The following is an 18,020-nucleotide window of genomic DNA, read 5'->3' as shown; positions in this document are numbered from 1 at the left end:
CTTGCAGCCGTTCTTCCCTGTTGGATAAATCCGGGTGTGCGGGGGGGAGCTGGCGGCGTGAGAGGCGGTAATGTGCCGTAATGTCTTGGAAGGTCAAGAGACTGTCCCAAGCTGATAGGGCTCCGTGAAAGGGTTCGAGGCTAGGGCCTGCTTGGACGGTATGCTCTCGAGCGGCCCTATGTGCTGCCTCATTTCCCCCCACGCCCATGTGGGCCGGAGTCTCCAGATCAGCTTTATTTGTATGGTAGGAGGATTTTTGAGGAGAATTTTGAGCGCCAGGGGCGAGATCATGCCTCTGGCGTAATTTCGAATGGCCGTTTTCGAATCCGAGATGATAGTGATAGGGGGCGGCCTATGTGTAAGGGCTAGCACGATAGGTGACCGGTAAAAAGTGCAAAGGCTCATGGGTACGTTGTCTGCTCCAGCCACTTTCGGTTCGAGATCTCGCCTGGCCTCCCGTACGCCGGCGGCTTTCACGCGCGTGTGTGCGTGTTGTTTATTTGTCACAGAGTGCTAACCTTTCAGAGAAGCCCCTAGTAGAATTCATTGTTGTTACACATTGAATGTGCGATGCATGAGCGTTTTTTTTTTTTTTTTTCAATGGAAACAGATAAACAACAAGCACAAGCGCGCGTGAAAGCCGTCGGCATATGGGAGGCCAGGAGAGCTCTCGAACCGGAAGTAACAGAACTCCGCGGGAGCTGACAATGCACCCATGAGCATTTGCACTTTTTACCGATCATCTATTGCCGCCTCTTCCGCCTCAGCGGTCAGTTGGTGCGGTCTGTTAGGGATTTAAGAGGAGGAGTGTTGGGATGGTTGATTACTACTGCGACAGCGTATGCATCCTGCCATCGATAGCAAGCTGCGTCCACGTAAACCGTAGTGGGGTGGATGGGGTATTTCTCTGTAAGTGCTTGTGCTCGTAGTTCCCTAGGCTGCTTGTTGAAAACAGGGTGATATTGCGCGGTAAAGGGTGGATAGTGAGGGAGCCATGAATGTCGGCTGGTACCGGGGGCCTGTCATCACAGAGGATAGGGGCTTTAAGGTTAAGAGTAACAAGGAGAGTGTGACCGGTGGGGGTGGATGAGAGCCTATTTAGCTGACCGATAAGGTGGGCTTCAATGAGTTCCTCCGCAGTATTGTAAATGCCGAGTTTCTCGAGCCTGGCAGTGGTAGTGCTCTGAGGGATTTGTAGCGCCGTTTTTTAGGTCTTTCGAATGCGGCAGTTGACTTTAGAGAGTTCGGTACGCGAGGGCAAGAGATACGGGAGGGAGTAAGTGAGAAGGCAGAGCCCAAATGCCTGTATCAGCCGGATACGCTCCGTTTCTTTGAGCCCCTTGTTGCGGGCAGCAATCCCGCGGATGAGGGCGATCGTCTGTTTCACCTGAGAATTCAGCTGTGCTAGGTACTTAATGTTTGTGAAATTGCGCTGTATGCAGAGCCCAAGTATTTTCAGGACTTCCACTTGGCGAACATCCCTACCATCAATGCGGACCTCAATGGTGGGTGTCTGGGCCGGGTTGCCGGTTGATTTGGCGGGGTGGATTAAAAGCTCAGATTTTTCAGGTGAGCATCCAAGCCCAACTTGTGCGGCGGCGGTAACTAAGTCAGCTCCCTGTTAGAGAACCTCCTCGATTTGAAAGTCGCTGCCTCTGGTGGTCCACAGCGTAATATTATCGGCGTATATGCTGTGGAGTAAGCGAGGGATCGCGGCGAGCTTACTGGGAAGGTGGATTAGGGCAATGTTAAATAAGAGTGGGGATAATACTGCACCTTGAGGCGTCCCAATGGTTGGGAAATGGATAGTGTCGGATTGTAGGTCACCGAGCTGAATAACAGCCGTGTGGTTCGAAAGGAAGTTATAGATATAGTTGTATGTGCGGCGACACGGAGTGAAAGTGGCAACGTTACACAAAATAGCCTGGTGTGATACACGATCAAACCTTTCTAAAGATCAAGTGCCAAAATGGCTCAATTATCTACCTTTGAAGGGGCAGCGATAATTCCGTGTTTTAATTGCAGGAGTACATCTTCGGTTTCCGCACCATGGGAAGTGTTGTCCAGTTTTTTGCAAATCGCTTGTTAGCCCTACGGGAACCGCAGCACGTGTAGTGACTGCCATAATCTTTGTCTCAGCCTTATAAATTGACGTGAACCTTTTTCCTCCTTACTTAAAACAGATTTCCTTTTTTGTTGTTTGATCCTGTTTACAGCAAGCCCTTTTTTGTAGAGAAAAGGAACTGCCACCTGAAGAAAACCACCTCTGCTTCAAAAATGCACTGATCAAGATTAGTATCATACTACAATGAGAACATATAAATGTTAAAATGTAAAAAATTAGCCATATACACAAATAACTAATGAAGTGTGCCGCTGCACAAATTGGTTTTCAATACATAAACAAAGGAGTGCTTCAAAGAGAAAGGACAAGAAAAAGGGCAGGGGTGTTTTCTGGTCTGCTTCACTACAGCCTAAAATGATGCTTTGGCTCTCGGTAAGATTAAGTACACTATTTATATGGTACTAGGAAGTGTCCAAGCAGCATTTCTGACTCGCCCCGTCTTTCTACGAGCATTACTGACAGTTTCTCTCATGTTGATCGAAGAAAGGAGTGAAGTGCGCTGAAAGCATCAAATCTGCATTCGCACCGTTCAGTTGCATGGTCTGGCTCATTAACAAGGAACCACACGACAAACAGACGTGCTCACACGTCAGCTCAGAGTTGCGTATCGAGAAATTCTGGGCGAGCTAGAGAAGCTTGCCAGGTCTTGCACTTAAACATCAGTAAAGCATGCATTATGCGACAAACCAACGACGACAGAAATAGCTACCTTCATACTGGGCAAGTGTTCGAACCACTGTGGCGTGTTAACGCCGCGATCAGAAAGTTGCCACGCCAGTTTGACAGCCCTGGCGCGAATCGTGTGTGTCAGTCCGGCCCACAATTGAAGACTTCCGCGTTATTACTGTGATTTGTGGCAGCCAGATTGGTGGGATCGACCCATGGATGATCGGTCAGAAGCAGTGACAAGCAGCCATTTTGACCCTCCGAACGCTTGAAAGTACGTGTAAACATATAAAAAAGTGTTGCTGACTGCAGCTAGATAATGCTATATCGGTGGTGGGTATAGCACTTCATAGGTTGTATTCACTGGTGTGGCCCACAAGTGGGCGACCCTGTGTGTGCGCCGCCATGTATGTGCCGCAGCGTCTGTGATACGTCGGACTCCATGAGATTGCGGTAATGGACCTTTTTCTATTAGCAATCTGCACATGCGCGGGCTGGTAATCCGCCATTCTGGACAGTCGTCTCGGGCAAAACAAACAAAAGGGTGCCCCCTCCACTTGTTGTTGGGGTAGCAGCTATGCTTTCTAGTGATGCACGTTTTTATTTCTTCTTTTTCGACAGCATGTGGTGAGTTGTGCGTGCACACAAAGGATTTCAAAGGAAAGGGGTGAAGACTTGAGGTTGACCACGGTACGAGCACATGGCTACCAGCAAGGGGGTGAGCGGTGCAAGCATGGCACAACTCGGGAGATGGCATCACGTGCACTGGCTTCATTTAATATAAATATAGAATATAACTATAAATTGGCGTGTCACTGTTGGCGTGTCATTGGCGTATCAGCTGAATCACTGTTTCAGAGGAGGCTGGAACAACTGCGCTATTGGCTCTGCTTGTTCCCAGGCTTGGGTTGCGACATCAGTGTCCTGACAGCACCACACCTAGCTTGCTCATCCCAGAGCTTGCAGTCTCCTCCTGATGCATTTTTCTTGCTCTTTGCTCCGCCTCCTTTCCATCTTGAGGTTCGTGCTTAAATACTCTCATCATGTCTTTGCAGCACCTGCTGACTGGGCTCTAGCCTGTGCCTGCTGGTGAAGAGAAATTTGCTGTGAGACGAGGGTCTTGACGAGCACGTAACTCCTGTTGTTAAAGTGAAGCTTTCAGGACCTCACTGATTGCATTCAATGTGGCTACATAATGCACTGCAGGAAAGCTAACTTTACACAGTGAGTTTCACAAAGTGATGAGGATGATAAGCAAAAGCACATGCACCTCAAGAAAAAACGCTTTCCATGGTCATAACAGAACCAGTGTCCCTTGCATTATGAAACCATTGTCTGTCAGACTGCGCCCTTCTGATACGGTCGAAGCAGTTTAGATTTTGGACTTTGACTCAAGTCGCAAGAGAGAGAGCGAGAATAAACTTTAATTAAATACGCAAAATGCTTCATAGAGGTGTCCTCATTCCAGGATGCCTTGAGCTCAAGCCGCGTTGACAGTCCTTTTGATCAGGCGCAGCTGACCTTCGAGGCCGGAGCTGGCGAGAAAGCTTCAAGTTAGAAAGGAACACCAGTTTTTGATCAAAAACTTTATTTTTACAGTTATGATGATAAGAATCGGGGGATGCATGTGGTTTTTCATTGAAACTGTAGATATGAAATTTGTTTCTGTGTAATACGACTCTATTCACATTTATTTAGATTTTTATGTTTGATTTTACGACAGCCTTTATAAAAAAACTGCTGGAGGGGCGCAGCTGAATAAAGTACCAGTTAACTGTGCACAAGTCAAGGAGTGCAATAATACTAGCATTATCATTCTATCTGGTCTGTAGCAGAAGTTACAGCCATGTGAAGTTCGGGCCTAGAAAATGGGAACCAGGAAAACTGGTGTTGCCGTCCAGGCCCAAACTTCAAACAGCTGTCACTTCTGCTACAGACCAGATAGAATGATAATGTTAGTCTTATGGCAGTCAGTCCTTGATTTGTGCACAGTTCACCGGTACCTTGTTCAGCTGCATCCCTCAAGCAGTTTTTTTACAAAGGCTGTCAAAAAATCAAACATAAAAGCCAAATAAAGTTTAATGTAGTTGTTTTACACAGAAACAAACTTCATATCTACAATTTCAATGAAAAACCACATGCATCACCCAATTTTTATCGTCCTAACTGTAAAAACCATGTTTTTTTTTTTTTAAGACCAGGTGCCCACTTAGAAAAAAAGAATTTGAGTTTTTTGGTAGACAGCCCGGTAAAAGACCTCCCAAAAGCAAAGATTGTGGTGTGTTTCCACCATACTACTCTAGGGTGCTGGTGGCAACTGCCCTGGATGAACTGCTTTTAAACTTTATTTCAGGAAATGAGTGAAGATCAATCCCCTTTTACGGTGGGGTGCTACATGAATGGTTCATTTTTAGCCACTAGATTCAAATGTCATGTCTTCATCCTCTCTCTAAGGGGTTTTGGCACTTCCCCTTAAGGGTGATTGACCTTGACTTGTGACAGCCACGCAGCACTTTTTTCATTTGTAACATCATGGCAATTCGCAGTCCCACTTCCAGTTTGTTTCCTCCTACTGTGTACTGTGGAGTACAGACTACTGGGTGGTAGTAGTGTCGTCAGCAAGCAGTCCTCTAGCTCCCACGTTGCTGTTCATCTATACCATCCAGCCACACGCCTGGTTGATAAGAAAGTACAGTGGCTACTAAGACTCCCAACCCTTAATTTTGTCCATTTGCCGTATTCTTCGTCTCTGTTCAGCTGCGTGGGAAGGTTCAGCCGCAGCTACTGTGCTCTTCTATTGCTCAGTCTCCTATCCAGAGAGTTCCTCTCCACAGTTATGTGCAAATCTGTGGTTGTCAGTTTCATCATTGCTCTCTGTTACTTGTTCTGTCATGTGTTCATTAGTTGCTGTAATTAATTGCAAGGAAAAAAAACGTGCACGCTTTTGTCTGACGACAATAATGTCTTTTTTTTTAACGTTTCTTGAACTGTTAAAAAAAAACACCCGGGGGCCTCTTGCTAGTGCATCAGACCCCCTTAGAAGTAGCGATTAGTTAAAGTTCACGACGGGTATGGGTGGGAAATAGCAAGGGAAAAATAGTGGGTCGGTATATGAAATGCAGGAGTGTGTCCCACACTGCCTCCGCTAAATTAGGTGGTAGGAGGGACGCAAGAGATCATTTAAGGAATTTGGTTTTAAGTTAGTGGGAAGGGTGTCTAGGAGAAATTGTCTTTCAGTTTAACTCAGTTTTCTCGCGAGGGATTTCTTGCTAGATTGTCATCTGAGCTTGGACGTTGCCTGTTTCAGCTATCACTTACTTGCATGCTGTTTGGACTTTTGATTGCAGTGGCTTTGAAACTTCGCCGCTTGATTTTGCTCGACGAAAGCTTCGCGTTCAAACTGTCGTCGTCATTAGAATGTGAGGTGCACCATTTTTGTCTAATTTTGCATCTCGATGCACCGCTATCCAGATTCAAACTACTTCGACCATGTTGCAATGGTGTCACGGAATAGATGTTGGTTTCACACCGCGAGGGTCCTGATTTGTTTCTGACTGCAGGAAGCGTTTTTTTTCTGCACTTCTTTACCCACGATCATTATCATTGTCAGAGAAAGTTGGCTTTTCTGTAATGCCTTTTTGGCATGGCATATTCCACTGGTGAGACATAGAAAGTTTTGCTTTAAAATCAGGGTCTTCAAGCACTTTTGGTCCAGTGAGTAGCAATCTGCACGTATTTGTAACCATACAATACTGAGTTAGCACCCTTCGATCCTTCCTGTCTTGTGCCAGCAGTCTCGTCATCCAACACATGAAAGTGCCCTCGACTATTGCCCGCACTTTTCACTTATGCCTGACCCAATAACTTTTGTTGATTTCCAGTAGTGTTGCGCATGTCACATTTTCATTCAGGGTCACCTTGGGGCAGATAAGCGCCTGCTTGTATTTTTATCAAGTGGTTTTAGCCACGGCGCATACTTCGCACTCTTGTGTGAGCAGCATTATGGTGCCTTGTTGCTTGTCCAGCAATTGATGTGATGCCATGTCAATAAACATTCTTCAGTGTTTGTGATGACTTTGGTGTTTTCTTGGCTTCACTTTCATATAGTGAGAGTTGCTATCCATCAAGAAGCATACACTTACAAATGCTAGGTATTCTTATTTTTTTCTTAGGAAGACATTTACAAAGTTTCGTTGGCAACACAGCATAACATCAAAACAAATAAAACCAACTAAAATGGCAAATGTGGCATATTTTTAAAATTAATAAACTGGAAAAACAACACAGCACGAGAGAGAGAGCACGAAAAGTGACAGCACTGCCTGTTGGTACCATTCTGTTGTTTTTGTGCTAAATATTTTCAAATAAATAAATATGCAAGGAATGCAGTTGAAGTAGGGTAACTTTTTATTTGAGCTTGTCTCTTGGACATACAAGTACATTTCTTGAATCGATTGCTGGATGCAATTTTCGATATTAGGCAAGCACTGGATTCTCGAATAGACACAACAGACGTTTGTTCAATTCTTATTTGCAATTGCATTGTGCAGTTTAACCCGTACAAAACATTTCGCCAAAGTCCAAATTGGTTTAGGTAGAACAAAAAAAATGCCTGTGTGCCAAGATTTCGAAGCATGTCAAAGATTTATAGGTGGCCTGACTTAACCTATAGCCCTACACTGCAGTTACCCTTCATAGCTGGCCCAAGTTATGCTGAGCTTTTCCTCGTGAAACCTAAAAAGTTGAATTTTGATGTTTACAGCTACGCTGTGCAATGTATAAGCCTAGCATAATTTACTCTTCAGGTTTTTTACTCTATCCAGGTTTTATGTTTATTACACCACAATAAAAGTTTGCAGCCAGTGTTGAATTGACGAGCGTCAACCAATTCAGGTTGAAAGCACAAAATGCTCTAACAGAAATCGCAGTCTTCACATGTGATCAAATACGTAGTTCTTTAACACTAAACAAGGCTACTGCAGAATGCTAGGAGCGTAAAATATACTCGATGAGGTGCAGTTGGCCAGTGTGTAATTTAAGCAGCATTGTTTTAAGACAAACGGGAATTGGTGAAACAGCCATGAGCTTCTGACAGCAGCTATCATCGTGACTGGCCAATTCACCTGAGTGGGGATGTTACGGCTATGTGCTGGCCTAATGAATTGCCAAGAAATTTAAAACTCATTGTATGTCGGGTTGCTTGTACCTGTGGACTTTTTTTCAGTTTAAGGTCATAATGCGCTCCCTGGGTCCACCTTTAGTCAGCTAGACCCACTGAGCTATAGTGGTGTCAAGGATGTGGTGCTGGACTTGCACTAGGGATGTCCTGGGTTTGATTCCCATGTGGTTTGAACTCTTCCCAAAGTTTTGAACTCAATCCACTCTTTGCTCTCTTTGCACTGCCGGCCGGTTTAGGAGCTGTTGTGCTAGTACAGACAGCGGATAGTGGCTTCTTAGTCAATGGGCCACTTATTGCCTTCGCGATGATAAGGTAGAGTTTTCAAGATTGTGTGTTACGGTCGGTTACACTTGCCACATTTAGGGTGCTTAAATCCGACCATGTGCAAATTGCAGGCCTGTGATAAATGGGTACAGGTGATTATCTAGATGCATAAAACTGCGCCTACTGTCAAGGCATGCCGTGAATTTGTTGGTGGAATGGACATTTACAAACATGTATTCGCATGATTTCCACTGCAGCATAAAAAATTGAGGTAAAAAAGGTGCATTGTAATTTTGCAGCTCCAAAGTAGTACACTACATAAGACCAGCACTGCTTCCCCTTGTGGTGCTTTGGACGGCTCACAGCAAAGTCCACTAAGCATCAGAATCAGCTAGTGCTTGATGTAGTTGCTACATCTATTCCCTTTGAAACGCAAGCTGCTGGACACCAGATTTCCCTACACTAATAACATTAGAATTGGGTTAGAAAAGTGAAATGAACTGGAAAGCTGTGGGTGAAAAGTATGATCAACATGATAATTCCAACAGGGACAAGACCACCCTGTTTTGGGAGCTTTACCCCAAAAGACCAAGGCACTTGGCAACGAAAGGAGCCCCAGCTGAAAACAGAGCAAGGCCTCATGGCTTGTGGAGGGTGCTTCTCGTGGTAGAATATAACTGCCTGTCATCATGCGATTTCGACTGCCCAGGAGTCTTCACCACCACTGTGGTTACATTGAAGGAAGGTGACAGGAAAGTGTCCGCAAAGTCGCACATCAAGGCTACTATTCCTGTTGACACTGGACAGATAAGAGCCAAAATTACAACTAAACTAGTTTTCTGCACAAGAAAGAGGTCACTTTCTTGTTTTGCCAAAGCTAATAACATGCCCTTAAATAATCCATGCATGACATATGTTCATCACAGATGGGTTTGGGTGCACCAAATTATTTGTTATACGGAACCTTTTTTCCCCGCACTGAGCAGTGCGAACTCGCAGGAAGCAGTTTTATTTCGTGTAAGGCATTTCTAAGAGCAACGCAATCACTTTGTTCTGTCTACTTTACTCATACTATCAATTCGTAAATTTATACCAGCAAATAGAAAACATTCTGTCTACTTTACTCATACTATCAATTCGTAAATTTATACCAGCAAATAGAAAACAAACAGAAAGAAGAACACAATTTAGCGCACGAGATATCCCCAGCTGTCCATTGCTTTGACACTCGCTGAAAGATTTGTAATGGTCAAGCTGGCATAGATCTGTAGATCGTTTGGTTTTGTTTTCACTGGCATTTCCAGTACACACGCTGCTGTCTTCATGGTTATCCACTGCTGTGTTAGTGTAAACACTCGCTTTAAATGTATGCAGAGAGAGAACGCAGCAGTGTATCTGAAGTATACCATCAATTATAAGCCAGGCAAGGGCGGGAACCCGTTAGGTCGTGACAAGTGGCCTGCGAACATCAGTTCCCACTAGAATGGCAGGATGAGTGCTGCACGCAGGCTAGGGGCACCGCGACTGCAGTCAGGAGATGCTGCAAGAGAAAAATGAAACGTGAAGAATCAAACAACGTTCACGCAACAGTAAATAATCTACGACGACTGAAAAGAAGGGCAAACGACAGAGAAGACCACACAAGCACTGCCCCTGCCCTGCGTTGTTATCGGGGTCGTTCCGCCTGCATTTGCATCAGTTATAGAACGCTGAGTGGTTCACTATTAAATATGAAAACACATAACGAAGTAACCATCCCTTGGCAGGCACTCCTGGCAAGCAAGAGTACTAGATGCAGGAAAGAGGTGCAAGAGGCCAAAGCAGCGTGTTACAACGCCCTCACGAACCACACGCGCACACGAAAACCTTGCCAACAGCGTTCTGTCACGCTCAGTTCGCACAGCAAGTTCATTTTCGTTACAACATTAAGATAGGTTAGCCCAAGGATAACAAGCGATGTTAATGACGCCACATTGAAGAAGAGACAAAGAAGCGCCACGGGCGAGACGGGTTCCCGCGCCGTGCAACAACCCGCCAACAGCTTGCGATCGCCGACAGACGCGAACAGAGCAGCATAAACAGCAACAATAATGCAAGACGGTGAGAACGCGCCGTTAACAATTTCGTAAACGTCGCTAATATAACTGCCGCAAGCAGAAAGCACGCTTTGCAGTAGGAGATATGCGAACTGATTGCAAACCCGCCAAAAAACACTCACCTGGTCGGCCGATGGTAACTGGTAACCGGCCGATGGTAACAGATAACTGCAAAGCTGTTGTGCCAGAAGACGCTGGAGCTGTTGAACGACGACTGACAGGGCGACAACCATCGCCAGTTTATGAATTCTTGCGTTGACCGCATAAGTCGAACGCGACTACTTGAATCGCTACGGCACGTACGCCGTGTAGGCAGCACTCGGAAAAATGTAAACATACCGCGCGGGAACGCTGCGAGCAAACGTGACGTCACATCCGCCTAGCGATGCTCCTCACCCGCCCAAGAGGTTGGTTAATTCCTCTCCTGAAGGGCAGGTTTTGTAGCACTTAAACAACATAATTGTTCATTATTTTGTTTTTTAGCTACTTATTTTCACCAGTATCTTATGCAACAAATCAGTGACAGTATCATTGTGTTTTTCACTCGTTTTTGACGACTTCTTATCCCCTGTTTTTTCTTCCAAAATCAGTGAGATCAGAAATTTTTTTTATCACTTTGCGGAGTCCCTGCGAGAACGGCTGCGTAAATGAGTGCCACCGCACGGGGAAAGGAACCTGTGATTTTATAAAGTAATGACGAAGACGTTGCAATTTCTAGGCATTCTGCGTTTGTGCGCGTCGCTTTCTTCTGATAACGCAAGTACTTAAGGCAGTATTAGAAATGCATTATGGAAGGCACGTATTGTATCTTGCTGCACGCTTCCGTCCCGAGTTATTCGTATAGTTAGCAAAGACTGCGGCGGGTTTATTGTGTTTATGAATCAAAAGTTGGAAAAGTTGGAAGCGCCCTAAACAGAGTTGGGTTTCTGATGGGCACAAGCGTCCTAAACAGAGTTTGCTGTTTGATGGTGTGTGTTGAAGATTCTTCGAGAGAGCAGTTTGGCTCCCCGCCCAATGCAGACACCAGACGACCGACGCAAACCGCACCCCAAGAGGACGCGCTGGCAGCATGCCAGACGAAGAGGAAAAGGAGGATGCCCGGGCCCGGAGCGCGACTGCGGTGTGTAACTGCGAGGGGCGTCTGGTATGCAGACGTAGATGAGGAGGGGGGCAGTGGCGTGTCTGGACGGGAGCGGGGTGCGGACGCGGCAGTGAAGCACAGACCCTCGCTGAGTGCAGACCGTATGTAACCGAATTAAATAAATCTCGTTTTGTTTTAAGTCCCCAAGGTAATCGAAAGATCCCTTTATTCTTTATTGGTGCCGAAACCCGGGACTTCATCGGTGAACGAGCTAAGCGATTCTTCGGACTGCTGACTGTGTGCACAACGGAAGATGGAACGACTCCTGACTAAAAGAAAGGTGACGCGAGACGAGCTCCAACGGCTCAGCGAGGAGCTGCTTGCGTTCCCGATCAGCGAGCATGGTGAGCCCCCAGACGAAGATCGGCTTGTCGAGATGGCGGAAGAGGTGGAGGCGCTTGCCAGAGATTTAAAGCAGCAAGACGCCCTCATCGAGCCACATGTCATCGATGCTGGTCTGGCTGAGGAATACGAAACGGTTCGTCGAAGTCAGAGTCTCGTCACACGGATGCGCACGCGGCTTCGTCGCATGATCGAGAGGGCTTCACCCAAGGAAAGTAGCGTCGTGGACTCGGATGCGCTCTCAAGTTCCGAACGACCTCGCAACTCCGGACACCTGAGGTTGCCGAAGCTTGAGCTTCAAAAATTCAACGGCAACAAGTTGGAGTGGCAACCATTTTGGGGGCAATACAAACAGGCGATCCACGAGAACAACTCCCTCTCCAGCGTGGAGAAGTTCCTCTACCTGCGAATGTCCCTAACGGGAAAGGCGGCGGCGGTGGTGAGCGGCCTCCAGGCGACAGAAGACAACTACAGCAGCGCCGTGGACATGCTCAAAGAGCGCTTCGGCAGGCACGACATTCTTGTGCAGGAGCACCTCACGCAGTTGCTCAATTTGCCGCAAGTGAAAGCGTTGAACGACGTCGCAGCCCTCCGTCGCCTTCACGATCACGTACAAAAGAACACAGCTGCGCTGAAGACACTGGGTGTCGGCTCTGAAGGCTACGGGACAATGTTGTGTGCCGCCTTGTTTCGTGTCATGCCAGAGGAGTGGGCCGTCGAGTACCACAAGCAGAAAAGTGCAAGCAAGGGTGTGCTCGACGGCTCGACGCTCAGTGATATCTTGCGCTCGATACGGCTCGAGCTAGAAAGCCGAGAAAAGGCCTGCCAGCGCAACAGTCAATCCCAGACGCCACCTGCAAACCAGCGCGATGACAAACATCCGTCCAGTGACTACGGCAGAAGAGGAAAGGGCTCAGCAGCCGCTCTCCAGGTTGGTGCCCAGTACCCATCGGAAAAGTGCGCCTTCTGTGCTTCCAAATCACATGAAACTCCCAAGTGCGACGCAGCTTTGTCTATTGAAGAAAAGAAAAAAAGGCTGCGTAGAGACGGGAGGTGTTATCGGTGCGCAAAGCGTGGACACACTAGCCAACAGTGTAGGAACTGGTCGCTGCGCTGTGCAAAGTGCGGTCGCCGCCACATCACCCCACTGTGTGACCCGCCTGCGCCATCTGCGATCGACAAAAGGGACACTGAACAGCAATCTGCGGTTTCTCTCCACAGTGGTGTCAGGAATGCTGTGCTGCTGCAGACTGCGCGGGTGTGGGTGGATGGCCGAGATCGGAAGCGTTTGGCGAGGTGCTTGCTGGATGGGGGTAGCCAGCGCTCCTTCGTCACCGAGGGCCTCTCACGAGAGCTGAAACTAGAGGTGGTCGGTGAGGAGGAGGTAACCATCTACCCCTTCGGCGGGACGCAAAACGTTACGAAGAAGAAGCGACGTGTTGTGCGAGTGTGGCTTCGGAGCCAGTACAGCCGTAAGGAGCATAGCGTAGACGCCTTAGAGATTAAGGACATTTGCTCTGATCACCTGGCCTTGCCTGACAACGTGGTGCAGACCATCGGTGAGGTTGGACTGGATTTGGCTGATATTGCTGTTTCCCCAGCTCTCCGAAATTCGGAAAAGATCGACGTCCCCATCGGTGCCGACTACTATTGGGAGATAGTGAGTGGCGAAGTTCGCAAGTTACATGGATCCCTGGTGGCGGTGAAAACTGATTTCGGATGGACGCTTCAAGGCCCCATCCCGCAACCATCCTCCGTGGTCACGAGCTCTGCTGTTGCTGTTCTTCGTACAGTCGTCACCCAGCAGAACCCCAACCTCTCTACGGAGCTTCGGGCTTTCTGGGAGCTAGAGAGCCTTGGCATCACAGAAACAAACTGCGGCCGAGGAGGCGAAAATGAAAAGGTACGAGAGGATTTCATTTCGTCGCTTGCATTTATCGACGGTCGCTACGAGGCCGGCCTCCCTTGGAAGCCCCTGAACCGGCAGCTGGAAACTAACGAGACTGTAGCAAGACAGCGCCTGCTCAAGCTGACTCGTCGGCTAGGCAGTAACACCGACAGGCTGGTGCAATACGACGAAGCGCTCAGGGAATACATAGACAAAGGCTACGCAGAAAGGGTTCCTGAGAGTGAAGTCGAAGACTCATCCAGACCTGTCTACTACATGCCTCATCGTGCTGTTTACCGGCCTGACAGCTCAACGACAAAGATACGAATCGTGTTCGACGCCTCAGCTAAAGCACAAAGATCTTTGTCACTCAATGATGCGCTGTCAACCGGCCCGAACCTAAACCCTGATCTCCTGCAGCTGATTCTCAATTTTCGCTGCCATGTCATTGCACTGACTGCTGACATAGAGAAGGCGTTTGTACAGATAGGTATCAAACCGGACGACCGTGATGCCCTCCGTTTCTTGTGGTATGCTAATCCACCTACAGATGACGCGAAGGACCCGGATATCGTTGGGTGGCGCATGACGCGCGTGCCTTTCGGCGCAACTTGTAGCCCTTTTATGCTGGCTGCTACTATTAAGCATAACCTGAGTACAGTTGCAGGGGACCTTTGTGACACTGTAAGGGTTCTGGAAGGCTGCCTTTATGTCGACGACCTAATTACCGGCGCTGACACTCTCGAGAGGGCAACTAAGTTCTACCAGGAGGCGCAGCACATGCTCAGCTCGGCAGGGATGAAGCTACGGAAGTGGAGTTCCAACAGTGAAATCATGCAGCAAAAGTTCCACAGAGATGGAGTAGGAAACCCATCGTCTGAAACCGAAGCCTCCGCATCGCCGGTGACAAGAGTGTTGGGTCTCGAGTGGAACAGAAGCAACGATGCACTGAAATTCTGCCTCGGAACCACGCTAGAGCTCCTCACCATCAACCGCAACACTAAGCGCTTCATCCTGCAGGTATCGGCAAGAATCTTTGACCCTCTTGGTCTTCTGGGTCCTGTGACAATAATCGTGAAAATGGTGTTCCAAAAACTGTGGACCCTTGGACTTGACTGGGACGCACCGCTTCCAAGGGACCTGAGTGACAGTTGGAGCCAATGGGTTGAAGCTCTTCACCATCTAGAGGAGATCTCTATTCCGCGCCGGTACGTCTGCCATGCCGAAGGGAACGAGCTCCATATTTTTACTGATGCGAGCCCGCAGGCTTATGGAGCTGTTGCCTACCTGCGAAGCCAAAGGGATGGTGAAACGACTGTGACGCTTGTCATGGCTAAGTCACGTGTTGCCCCTTTGAAGGCGCTGTCGCTGCCACGACTGGAGCTTCTAGGTGTGCTGCTGGGCGCCCGAATTTGCGACTACGTGAAGCGGGTGCTGGCTTTATCCTTGAGCCGATTGAATTTGTGGACAGACTCCATGATCGCATTCCATTGGATAAGAGGGTCGGCTAGTCGCTGGAAGCCCTTTGTGGCAAACCGCGTCATGGAGATTCAAGAGAAAACAGCACCCAGTGACTGGAGACATTGCCCGGGCAATGAAAACCCAGCTGACATGCTAACTCGAGGAGTTGCTCCGGACAAGCTAAAAGATTGCGAAAGTTGGTGGACGGGACCGACGTGGCTGGCACAGCCTGCCTCCTCTTGGCCAAAGACACCCACTGGTTCGCCCACTGAGGTTCCCGAAGAGGAGAGGAGATCAGCGGCGTTGACAGTGGGCCATGCCAAGACGGTTGCGACTCACCAGCTGGTACCAATGGACAGGTATGCAGTTTGAGTCGCCTGCTGCGGGTCACAGCTTGGCTGCGGCGTTTCGTCAACAACTGCAACCCAAAGGCTGAAAAGAGGATGGGCCCGCTTAGCGCAAAAGAACTGAGAGAGTCCCGGCTCCTACTACTCCGCCAAGTACAAGAAGAGGCGTTTGGCAGCATGATTGGCCGGCTCGAGCACGAGGAGACTTCCGATCAAGCCACCGCCCTGCGAAATGTGGAGGTGTTCAGGGATGATGACGGGGTGCTGCGTCTCAAGGGACGTCTGCAGCACTTCGAACTTCCATACGAGACGGCGCATCCGATCGTGCTGCCTGCGGCACACCACTTCGTGGAATTGCTGATAGCCAGCACACATCAGCGGTTGCTCCACGCGGGATGCCAGGACGTCTTGACACAGTTGCGAGAGGCATACTGGATCATTCGGGCCCGCCAAGCCGTAAAGAAGGTCCTGGGCCGCTGCATTACCTGCCGAAGAATGCACAGCAGACGGGCGACCGAGCCGACTGCCCCACTGCCACGAGACCGTGTGTCGGAGGCGGCTCCATCCGAGGTCACGGGGCTCGACTTCGCCGGGCCTGTCCTGACTAAAGGCGACGGCAAGAGGCAGAAGTCCTACATCTTACTGCTGACCTGTGCTGTAACAAGGGCTGTGCATGTGGAGGTGGTGAGTGACATGACGACGGGAAGCTTCCTTCTGGCCTTTCGTCGCTTCGTGGCACGGCGTGGGCTTTGCCGCATCGTCTATTCTGACAACTCAGTCAGCGCTTCCGGGGAGCTGACCAGACTGTGGAAAGCCGCGCAAAAGGAGGAAACAGTAAACTACATGACACACCAAGGCATTGAGTGGAAATACATCGCAGAGAGGGCGGCCTGGTGGGGTGGCTTTTGGGAGCGGATGGTCCGTTCTGTAAAAACGGCATTGAAGAAAGTGCTGGGGTGCAGCTACATCACTTTTGAAGAATTAAGCACCATCCTGGCGGATATAGAAGCGGTAATAAATTCAAGACCGCTCATTAGTGTTTCCTCGGAGGCGAGCGAGCCGGAACCACTCACGCCGGCACATTTCCTTGTCGGACGACGCCTCACTTCTCTCCCAACACGCGGCGAGGAGCCATCGACAGCCTCAGGCGGCGAGCTCACCCGCAGGTGGAGACACCGCGAGCGGCTGTCGACGCTGTTGTGGAAAAGGTGGCGCCGGGAATACGTCTGCGCGCTAAAATCGTATCACCATTCCTCTCCGACCGCTTCGAGCAGCCTACGTATGGACGAACTGGTGTTGCTACACGACGATTTTCAGCCCCGGCAGACCTGGAAAACGGGTCGGATTGTGCAAGTTTTCCCCGGTCGGGACGGTCACACGCGTTCCTGCCTTGTTCGACTCCCTGGAGGAACCACCGTCAGGCGTCCGATCCAGCTATTGCACGGCCGCTGGATGAAAGGCGCACTGACGTGCGGCCTGCCGCGTGCCTCCAAAGCGGCGTGAGTGCGCCTAGAGCCAAATACTGCCACCGCGGCGCCACCGTTCCGGGACTGGTTGCGGCGAGCGTGGCCCGCGGGACGCCTGCTTTCGGGCCGCTTATTTCGAAGTGTGGGCTTATCATCGGCGTTCCACGCTCCACATAAGGCATTTACCAGCACTGAAGTTACGCCTGTTAAAAGACAAACACGATTAGCGGCGGCTGAGCTTCATCTGGTCGAGATGCAAGTTAAATTCCGTTCGCGCAGCAGCATTACGCGTTGGTAGTGTGCCTTCCCGCATTGCGGGGTAGTTGTGTCTTACATCGTCCGGCATGCTTTTGGTGACCTATCGCCCGGCAGAGATTTACGTTTTGTCTGCAAGCTGCGACTGCAGAGAATATATTAAAATTCCGGACAAACAGAAGCAATGTTTTTGTGACGGCGCTTGTTATTTATGAGTGCCCACTTCTCAATGTTTAAGACATAACCAACTTTTTTGTAGGTTTTTCTTCATGCACTAAATTCGTTTAATCTCATGGCACATATTAATAGATTACAAGTTGTTTGGTTATGAAGTAATACTACTATCACAGCTATGTCGGCCTTTTTTTATTTTGACAATATATATATATATATATATATATATATATATATTTATATATATATATATATATATATATATATATATATATATATATATATATATATATATATATATATATATATATATATATATATATATATATATATATATATATATATACAGTTGAATGAAAAGCGATTCCAGTTTCTACATGATATTTTTACTTGTTCCCTGTAGCCTCGAAAACAAATAAGGAGAGCATATGGAATGTGCGGGTCGACAAAAAATTTTAAAAAAATTTGGCGAGCTCGGCAAGCTAAATTTTTGCCCGGACACAAAAGAAAAAACGAAATTGTACAGAAATTCCGAAAATTGCCTAATAATGCGTAAGCATTCAAACACCGCTTTTCCATTTCACATTTTCTTCCTTTCTTTGCTATTTTAAACCAA

General features: G+C 48.3%; 2 protein-coding genes across 2 annotated transcripts in view; both read left to right on the top strand.

Moving 5' to 3' along the window:
* The window catches only part of LOC144138619 (uncharacterized), a 65,679-nt gene that overhangs the window by 12,123 nt on the left and 35,536 nt on the right, over window positions 1-18,020 (top strand). The gene's annotated exons all lie outside the window — the stretch shown is intronic.
* LOC144139836 (uncharacterized) lies at window positions 11,725-15,534 on the top strand. Its single transcript, XM_077672084.1, has 2 exons — window positions 11,725-12,770; window positions 13,035-15,534. The coding sequence occupies exons 1-2, from the start codon at window positions 11,725-11,727 to the stop codon at window positions 15,532-15,534; spliced, it is 3,546 nt and encodes a 1,181-aa protein (XP_077528210.1).

The sequence above is a fragment of the Haemaphysalis longicornis genome, unplaced genomic scaffold (assembly GCF_048455015.1).
Source record: "Haemaphysalis longicornis isolate Haplotype H1 unplaced genomic scaffold, Haemaphysalis longicornis Haplotype H1 scaffold_5, whole genome shotgun sequence".
NCBI classification, from domain to species: Eukaryota; Metazoa; Arthropoda; class Arachnida; order Ixodida; family Ixodidae; genus Haemaphysalis; species Haemaphysalis longicornis.
The sequence above is the reverse complement of the archived record's forward strand: the minus strand, read 5'-3'. Positions and strand labels throughout refer to the sequence as shown.